The sequence below is a fragment of the Lolium rigidum genome, chromosome 7 (genome assembly GCF_022539505.1).
Source record: "Lolium rigidum isolate FL_2022 chromosome 7, APGP_CSIRO_Lrig_0.1, whole genome shotgun sequence".
Taxonomy (NCBI): domain Eukaryota; kingdom Viridiplantae; phylum Streptophyta; class Magnoliopsida; order Poales; family Poaceae; genus Lolium; species Lolium rigidum.
Window position 1 is genome coordinate 119,449,334 of NC_061514.1, and position 10,081 is coordinate 119,459,414.

The 10,081-nt window shown below is 48.7% G+C and overlaps 1 protein-coding gene across 1 annotated transcript; it reads left to right on the forward strand.

Annotated features, from left to right (window-relative positions):
• Positions 1 to 6,070: 6,070 nt before the first annotated feature.
• LOC124679034 (kinesin-like protein KIN-1) lies at positions 6,071 to 9,811 on the forward strand. The gene is made up of 14 exons (XM_047214861.1): positions 6,071 to 6,190; positions 6,656 to 6,758; positions 6,897 to 6,940; positions 7,130 to 7,159; positions 7,258 to 7,380; positions 7,459 to 7,484; positions 7,584 to 7,665; positions 7,776 to 7,817; positions 8,092 to 8,114; positions 8,452 to 8,600; positions 8,711 to 8,772; positions 8,990 to 9,220; positions 9,314 to 9,496; positions 9,591 to 9,811. Exons 1-14 carry the CDS (start codon positions 6,071 to 6,073, stop codon positions 9,744 to 9,746), a joined length of 1,374 nt encoding a protein of 457 aa, XP_047070817.1. The 3' UTR covers positions 9,747 to 9,811.
• The last annotated feature ends 270 nt before the right edge of the window (positions 9,812 to 10,081 follow it).

Here is a 10,081-nt window from a genome sequence, read left to right on the forward strand (position 1 = left end):
AGTTAATCGCGAGACCATGACAAATATAGTATTGAATGGATGGAGTACTGTCTCTTAAATAGTTTGTGTCGGGTTTACGAGCGAGAACACATTTAATCTCAAAGTTTTCATTCATGCTTGAAAAGACGTGAGACTAAGTTTAATCTTTTTAGAAGTGTTACTCTTCTACCATCCACAAGGTGATTGAGAAGAGAGGTGATTCACTTACACTCCTCTTCCATCGTCCATCTCACCGCGCAACTCAACACACGCTTGTCTTGAACCGAGTTCAAGTTCTGAGTTAGAGCGCGGTTTGGTGGAAGTTCCTCTTTTTTTGCTTGGTGAACCAACTCCAAGGCGTACGTCTGTATGTTCTAAAGTAAACAAAGTAAATAACACAATGGATGGATCACTACATGCTCTTTTTCTTCCTCGTCATTGCCAAGTTTCTTTTGATATGCTGCATCTGGATTTCTCATCCAGGTGAGCGTGTGCATGGTTGTCTAGGAGAGCAGGCCTCGAAACCTCTATCCATCGAGATCGATGTTGCACTATGTGAGAGGCAATATAGTTTTTTTTTTGGATCATCTTGGCGTGACTGCTTGCTTCGGTTCACTACATTTGTAGTTTCGTACAATAGTTCGACTACATCCTCGTCGACATGTCAACTACTACAAAAGAAACTACATCTGTGTTTTTGGTTTTGGCTTTTAGCTTTTGACTGGATAATGTTAGATGATGGTTCACTATATAATACCATAAAATACACAAGAATATGCACAATAATATAATTCATCAAATACATATCGGTCACAAATATGAATTTATCCAAAAATACATGTCCATCGCGAATGTGCTTTATACAACATCCATATCCATGACATTATACTAATTAGAACAGATAATTATAATTTGGTGTAGCATTAAACAATGGGTTAGCAATGTTGGCATGTGTTCATGGTTCTCGTGTGTTGTCCACCTGGAGCAGTGTCACCAAGCAAGGTTATTACTTGCCTTTGCGCTTTCGGGACGTAATTCTCATCCAAATCACATCAATTAAACAAAATATCGATTGAACTGCTTGTTACGTAAGTTGGACTCTCTAACAAAATTGTGATGTGCAATGCAAGCTAGGACAATTTCTTACCAAAAGCCGCGATGCAAGTTAGGATAATTTCACACGTAACAAGCAGTTTGTAGAAGCCAAACAAAAAGGCCCTTATATGCCGAAATTAAGTCTAACCAGAAGAAGCTTAAAATATATGCAGATGCGGTTGCAGTAAATAAACATGTACTCGACGTCTTGCATGACGATTGGGTGCTGATGGAGCGCGCACTGCACATCAATCATCAATGGCCGAGGGGAGGTACGCATTGCACCAGTAGGCACTGCAGCTCTAGGCTTTGATCTCGCTGAGATCCTCCTGGTCTCCTCCCAATCGATCGCTTCCCCGACACTCGTACCACCTCACTTATGTAACCGCCGTTGGATGCTGAGGAAGGTCCCGGTGATAGCCGTCGGATCTTGCGTCCTCCTGCTTCTTTCAAGTTCAAGCCTTGAAGGCGCCAAATGCCAAGCCGAGGCAATTCATCTCCGGCGCGATCGCGCCACCACGTGCTCGTAATCTTCCGGTAATCCTACGGCCCACGTACGTACGTAGCCGCCATTACTCGGCTCCTTAACTCCGGCGCGGCCCGGCCCCCTCCCCGCGTAATGGTGGCGCCGCCGTGGTACGTAAGTATGAGCGGGCCGCGCGCGCCATCGAAGCATGAAGCATCCATCGATCCATATGGTCGATCGATTTTTCATACGTGCGCGCGGATCTCTTATTTATACGTACGAGCTGAGACTCATAAAAGTGGCGAGGTAGCGCGTAGTGGTGGAGGAGGGAAGCAGGCAGCGTCGACGAGCTAGCTCGACGCGACAATGCTAGGCTGGTGAGTTCAATTCGACCGTGTTGTGAGACTGGAGAGTAGAGAGAGTGGACTTGGGGGAGTGGCTTGCTGGCTTCACGGGAGATAGAGGGGATGGATTTCGGGCGGCGCAAGAGCTTTAGCTTCTTCGAGGAGGACCGGAAGGCGCGGCCGGCGGCGGCGCAGACGCCCGTGCACCACTATGCGCGCGGAGGAGCAGGAGGGGGGCGGTCCCCGGCGCGCGAGGCCGCCGAGCCGGCCCGGATGAGCATGTCGTCAGTTCCCGGCGCGGAATTGCCGACGATGATGGGAGTCGGAGGAGGAGGCGGCGGCGGCGGGTGCTCGCCTTGGGTGCAGTCGCCGCTGCACGGCAGGATGCGGTTCCCGCCGTCGCCCGCGGCCATCTACCACTGCCTCGCGGCGCTGCACCGTCTGGACGGCGACGTGCACGCGCTCGCGGTGGCGAGGGGCGTGCTGTTCACGGCGTCCGACAGCGGCCGCGTGCGCGCGTGGGCGGCGCCCGGGTGCTTCAACCGCGGGTACCTCGACGTGGGCCGCGGCCGCGTCCCGGCCCTCGCCGCGTGCGGCGGCACGCTCGTCACCTCCCACAGCCGCGATCACCACGTCCGGGTGTGGACGGTGTGCGCGGCGGCCGTGTGCGACCACATCCGCGCCAAGAAGGCCGCCACGCTCCCGGCCAAGGGCGGCCTCCTCTCCTTCGCCAAGAAGCGCCCGCACCACCACCGGGACACCGTGTCCTGCCTCGTGCTCCACGCCGTCGCGGGCCTCCTCTACACCGCGTCGCACGACCACACCGTCAAGGCGTGGAAGCTCTCCGACGGCAGCTGCGTCGACTCCTTCGTCGCCCACGACGGGCCCATCAACGCCATGCTCGTCAACGAGGCCGACGGCTGCATCTTCACGGGCTCCGCCGACGGCACCGTCAAGATGTGGCGCCGGGTCTACGGCGGCACCGCGCACGCGCTCATCATCGTGCTCCGCTCCGAGCTGTCCCCGGTCAACGCGCTCACGCTCTGCCACGCCGCCAGCGGCACCACCCGCCGGTGCTTCCTCTACGCGGGCTCTTCCGACGGATACGTCAACATCTGGGAGAAGGAGGCCTCGGCGGGCCGGCCGGTGCACGTCGGGTTCCTCAAGGGACACCGGCTGGCGGTGTTCTGTCTGGCATCCGGCTGCGGCGGGAGGGTGGTGGTGAGCGGGTCGGAGGACGCGACGATGCGCGTGTGGAGGCGGGAGGGGAAGGGCGGGGACTCGCACACGTGCCTGGCCGTGATCGAAGGGCACCGCGGGCCGGTGCGGTGCCTGGCGGTGGGCGGCGGCGAGGCAGGGGAGGTGGAGGGGAGCATGGTGGTGTACAGCGCTGGGCTGGACAAGAGTGTCAAGGTGTGGAGGATAAGGGTGGTGGGGAAAGAAGAGGAGGACGACGAAGACGATGACGACGACGACTGCGACGAGGAGGTGGAGGACATTGTAGCAGCAGGGAAGGGCGACGTGGATGCCGTGAGAGACGAGGTGGATGCCGAGGAGGAGCAGGTGGTGAGTCTTGGGCCGACGCCGGTGCTGTCGCCGGTTTGGGTGGAGAAGCGGCGGCATACGAGTCGTGGCTAATGAATATCGAGTTGAATTCAACCTTGACTTGGAGATCGTGCTTGTAGCTTTTGCATGACTGCAGGGTTAATCTAGAGATTCCAGTTTTTTTCCCGGGTAAATGAGGATTTCCTTTCAAATAGGGCTACATGACGCTTCAATTCCAATTCCCGAAACAGACCGGAACCGAGCCATACATCATTTTAGTGTTCTACCCTCGCAAAGTTTGCGAGGCGGTGGTTAACCCTCACATGTGAACAATCTACTCTTACAAATTTACATACGTGGTCTAAACTAAAAGCCCAAACTAAAAAACCTTTTAATCTCTAAAACTAAATGCAGGAGAGGAGACCGTTCTGGATGTTGATTCTGGAGCCAACACTGAGGACAATCTGTGTCGATGACTACGGGCAACTGACTATATTGATGTGCCAATTCGATCCCTTCTAGGCAAGCACACACTTCAGCTTCCGAAGAATCATTGCATAGCACTAGGCTGCGACAAGATGAGAAAATAACATATCCCATATCGTCTCGGAGAATCATTCCCACTCATGTTATACCTTCCTCTTCCTTGTAAGAACCATCAACTGCTAACTTGACTGAGCCATGAGGAGGTGGACACCAAGGTTACATGACGCTTCAAATCAAATTCCTGAAATAGAATATCAGGACTGAAACCGAGCCATACATCAGTTTAGCATTCTACTCTTGCAAAATTTGGGAAGCGGTGGCTAACCCTAACTTGTGAACGGTACACTCTTACAAATTTACACACAAGGTCTAAACTAGAAAGCCTCCATCTATGTTAGCACTTCATCCACTTTGTTGCCGATTTCTTTAGTGCGAGTGTTGACACTTTGAAGGTCGAGCTTGAACGCCTCAATCTCCTGCGTCGTCGCCTCTGATGCCTTTGACCTAGGCATTTCGTCGAATACCTCTAGAAGCGCACGGAAGAAGCAACAACACCGGGATTTAACCGATGAGGGGGATGATCCCCAGCAACTGTGCCGTTTCACTTGCTCTGCGCCCGAACGATGCCGCCACCATCGACCACGTCCAGGAACGGAGACAAGGGGGACGAGGGGGGGCTGCACCCCCCTATGCTCATGATTTTCCTTCGAACACAAGCCATGCCAGCTCCTTATTTGTGTGATTTTAGCTAGTTCTGCACCCTCATACTAAGATTGCCTCCCCTTATACTTCATTCCTGGCTCCGTCCCTGACCACGTCAAAGAGGACGTCACCACTGCATGCGCCTCCGTTGACTAGACACCTCGTCTCCGCGAAAAGGGAGAGGAGGGAGGGATTTGACGAGGGATCCCAACCTCCCTCGCCTCACTGATCCGAGTCGCCGCCGAATTCTCGAGCTTGTCCATGACAGATCTTGGGCTCGAAATTTTTTTCCCGAACAGACTGGCTCTTGATACCAATTGTCAGATCCCAACCGTGGAACCCGAAGAAAAAACCTCCCAATATGGAGTACCCTCGATCCATTGGGGATTTCTACTGATAATCTAAGCTAAGACAAGTAAAAAGAGACACAAGATAGCTTTATGGTTCATATATTCAATAGCCCGGTCATGCCCAATACTGGAACTTATAGTCAGATATAGTGATTAATTAACACAACACTTAACCATAAGTAAACTACACTTAAGAGACTCCATCTTGCATCGTAGCCGTTGGATCGTCATTAGTGATCTCCACCATGGATTCTTCATAACCAGCGAAGCAGTGTTTGAAGGATCGACATAGGCTTCCTCTGCAGTCTGCACTTCATCAGTGTTGTGACACTTGGGTTGGGGCTGGACATTGCAACAAATCAATGGATACGCTTCGTTCCGTAGTATCAGTACTGTAGTACAGAAGGGAGGCGCGTGCCGAGGTCTCCATCGACTTGTTGGGATTGAGGAAGGCTCCATCCTCTGATTTTGAATTAAGCCCATATAAGGGGAGGTGGTGTTTCGGCACATAGGTGCATATGAACCTATTATATAAAATGTAGAAAAAATAAAATTTTAAATTTCAAAAAAATTTAAGATAAAATTTCACATGTATATTCAGACATTCTATATTTTAAAACTTGTGTGCGAATATAGAATGTTTAGATGTAGATGCGCAATTTTATTTTGATTTTTTTGACATTTTAAAATATGTTTCACACAGTAGGTTCATACGCAGTTATGCACATCCCACAAGCAAGTAACTGAGGGCGAGACTGCCACCGCCGTGAGCCCTAGAGGAGCTGCCGCCGCTCGCCGCTCGCCGCACCTTAGCGTCACCGCCCGACGCCTCCGCCCCCCTCGCGCGCGTCGCCCCTCCCGTTCTATCTCGTCGCGCCCCTTCTGCCTCCGCCCCGTTCGCGCGCAGTCCCGGGCGTTGGTTTTCGAGGTACGAGCTCTTAACCATCCAGCGATTAACTAACCCCCAACTGATCAGCATCCACAAAATTGCGGTATCTACTCTAGATGCGCCCCTGAATTTTCTAAAGCCTCCGCGGTTAAGCGGCCATTTAATTGTTTCTCTACCCGGATTGCGGGATTTGACACCCATTTGAAATGCCAGGATGTCCAACTCCAACGTCACGGTGTGTGTGCGATTCAGGCCGCTCGGCCACAAGGAGAGGAAGGGGAACGATGACAAGGTCTGCTTCAAGAAACTGGACTCGGAGTCTTTTGTTTTCAAGGTTTGGATACGCATCTGTCTTTACCTCTGTGATATACGTGTGGCACATAGCTGAATGTTCGTCTTCAGTTCCTTCCTTGTGAGATGCACAGCTCTATTTTGGTCCAGATTACTGAACTTCCCAAAAATATCGCATGCCCGCAGCTGTCTGAATGAATATAAGCCTGCGCCAGGGGCACAGCTCTATTTTGGTCCAGATTACTGAACTTCCCAAAAATATCCCAAAAATATGAACGAAGCTCGAGAAAATATGGCTTGATATCATCTGCACCACTACATAATAAAGCTGGTGGGTATTGGCAGCAACGGAAATAGCAAAGTGGGGAACATATGCCTTCTCTGTTTATCCTTTTGTTGTATTTATTGTTCATGGGAAATCCCTGTGGTCTTGTTGACGATTTTTTGTGTTTCCTCTTGCTTAATTAGTGCCATTTTGCCCTAATGTGCTGCAAAATACTTGGGTTAGGATGAGCGGGACGAAGATGTCATATTCAGCTTTGACAAGGTGTTCTATGACGACTCGGAACAGTCTGATGTCTATAATTTCCTGGCAATGCCCATTGTTACAGGTTTATTTCTTCCTCTTTCTTTCTAAATTTATTATGCATAAGATAGTCAGAGCATTTTCGTATTACTACAGTTTGGTCATGACTGGATTTCTTCAACAGTCCTAATAGCACTAATTGAGTAACTAATGCTGTGAACAGATGCTGTCAACGGAATAAATGGCACCATAATTACTTATGGACAGGTATGTGTTACTGCAGACACCAGCGTACACAAATGTTTGGATAAGCATGATGCACATATAAACCCTTTGCGTGTTAAAGTGAGGCTTGGCCTACTACAGTCTCAAACTTACCCTAAGCATTGCATATGAAATGAGATGCTTCTACCTGTAACAGTGCTAACATTACATTTGAAATTCATATTTGTACAGACTGGAGCTGGAAAAACTTATAGCATGGAGGTAAAGAGAACATCCATGGGCTTAAATTTATGTGATGATTACTGAATGTGTCTCTTCAGCGTTGGCCTCACGTATTTGTTTAATTTGCATCTTGGCAGGGGCCAAGCATCTTGCACTGCAATGAGCTGAAAACTGGACTGGTTCAGCGAGTTGTAAATGGTCTTTTTGATTGTTTAAGAACATCAGAAAACATTACTACTTGGACTGTGAAGTTGTCAATGGTAAAATCACCATCCTCGCATGCTGGTTTTAGATTCACTTTGATAGATCTTCACTTACATTGATTTACGGTTTCTCAGGTGGAGATATATTTGGAAAAAGTAAGGTGAGAATCTGATTAATGTTTGCGTATGAATCCTGTGTAGAGTTTCTGTTGTAGCATACTGCTACCAAGGGAATCAAGTTTTATCTCCTTATATTCCAGGGACCTTCTTGACTTGTCCAAGGACAATCTACAAATCAAGGAGAGTAAAAGCCAAGGGATTTTCATTTCTGGGGCAACAGAGGTCAGAAAGAAATGCATCTGCACTTCGATTTTTTATTTCCATAAAGAAAGGTGTTCAATATCTATCCTTTGAAGGATTTTCATGTCGGGTAACTGAAATTTTTGCTGCAGATATCTATTATGAATGGTTCAGATGCCTTGGAACGCCTTTCTGTAAGTTTTGTTGGTTTTTTGTTGCTCTTTTGATTGCTGTTGATTTTCTTGGAGCACCTTTCTGTATGTACATGCCAAATTATTTCTGTTTACTGGTCTAAATTACAGGAAGGAATTGCCAACAGAGCTGTCGGAGAAACACGTATCCTCTGTTTCCATCTCTGAAACAGTTAAAAAAAAATCGAATTTTGTACATTTTGTTGCCTTAAATGTGCATATAGAAATGAACCTGGCTAGCAGTAGAAGTCATTGCCTGTACATTTTCTCAGTGCAGCATGGGTCCACTACAGATGAGAGGTATGCTTGAATAGGAAACATCAACAGTTCAATGCCTGGTCAGATGTTTCTTATGTCCATTTTAAGTTGATATAACTGTATAACCATACTATTCGCAAAAAAAAAAAAAAAAAACTGTATAACCATACATTACTTCTCTGACAATATGATAACTGAACAGATCTGCCTTGTGCTCATTCATTATCTTAGGCATCAATTTCTGTGTTAATGCAATTCTCCTTGCTGTGGTATAGACTGTCATACCTGCCTGGATTGTATGTAGAGTTGTAGACCACAATCTTGCAGAAAGTGATTCTAGTGTTGGCAGCTAGTGACTTTTTTTAAAAAAATCTTACAGGGTAAGGACTGGGAAGATTATTCTAGTGGACTTAGCTGGTTCAGAGAAAGTTGAGAAAACTGGTGCTGAAGGGCGTGTTCTTGATGAGGCTAAAATGATCAACAAATCTCTTTCAGCTCTTGGGAATGTTATCAATGCCCTAACTACGGGTAAGTGGTAAATACAACAATCCCTGTACAAATGCTAAACATAGAAGTAGTCACTCCACTACTATACCTTTCTGATTAATGACTACCTTTAACTGTCATATGGTCTCCAGCTAAACCAAATCATGTGCCTTACCGTGACTCGAAGCTTACACGCATACTTCAAGATTCACTGGTCTGTCAAACAATTCTTCAGGATTTCCAAACCAGCAGTTTTGTTTAATACGGCTACTGCTTGCAGGGTGGCAGCTCAAGAGCTGCATTGCTGTGCTGCTGTTCTCCCAGTTCGTCAAACTCACCAGAAAGTCTGTCTACCATTCGCTTCGGAACCAGGCATATTCCTTGAACGTCAAATACTATTACGTAGTGTTTATAGTGCTGTCATGCTGCAGTTTATCATGAGTTTATGGCAATATCCATCCAGGACGAAGCTCATAAAAACTCTACACAAACTGATTCCTACCGAATTGGATAGCACTATGAAGCACACCCCATATTCTCGTGATCAAGATGATCTGCGTGACGGAACCCTGAGCAAGGCTGGTAGCAGCCAATCTGAGGCGTCCTATCCCAGCCTTGATTCTGGCGATCATGATGGTCTGCGTGAAAGGCTACTGAGCAAGGTTCGTAGCAAGCAAACAACCAGAGGTGGTCGCTATTGATCCCACTCTACATTCTGCTTAGTATCTCACTTGCCACTGAAAATTTCCGTTCAGCTAAGGTTGAGCCTGAAGGAGGGAGACGTTGACCTGCTGGAGGAGCTGTTTGTGCTGGAAGGGATCATCTTCGATCCCGACTCGGTGGTGCTGAACATCGACTCAGCGTGCCACGACGATGCGGGCCGGCAGGTCGCGTCGCTAGTGCAAGCAGTGGAGGAACTCACAGAAACTGTGCAAGAGGTATACACACCATCCAACTCTGAAACCTGCACCCTCCTGCTGTTGTTGCTATCCAGTTCTCTCCAAGGTTTAACTCTGCTTGTGGATGGTTCAGCTCACTGACGAGAACGAGACGCTGAGGCATCAGCTCGAGGTCGCACAGGAGATCGCAGCCCGGGTTCAGTGCGCCGCCACAGACCGGAGCGGTGGTTTGCTGTTCGGTTTTGTGCCGGCAGCGGTCCTCCGTCTCGTCGGGTTCATGCCAGACTGATGGCACGACGGCCAGCGTCGCGTACATTCCGCGAACATTCCTGCCATCAAACATCTTAGCTAATAGTGGAGTAACAGCATTTGGCGCTTTAGTCACGAGTGCCTTTGAGGATCCTGAGTACTGAGGTTGATTCGATCTTGCCACTTCCGTCCAAATTCGTATGTTAGACATGTGAAATGGCATTATCGTCTTAGTTTGCTGGTCAAAGCATGTCTTGACCAATCGGATGCATACATGATTAGATGAACCTTGAACGAAGAAGCATTAGGGCATCTCCAGCGGCGCGACGCAAACGGACGCTGAGCGACCGTTTGCATCCGCGTGGACCGGAAATG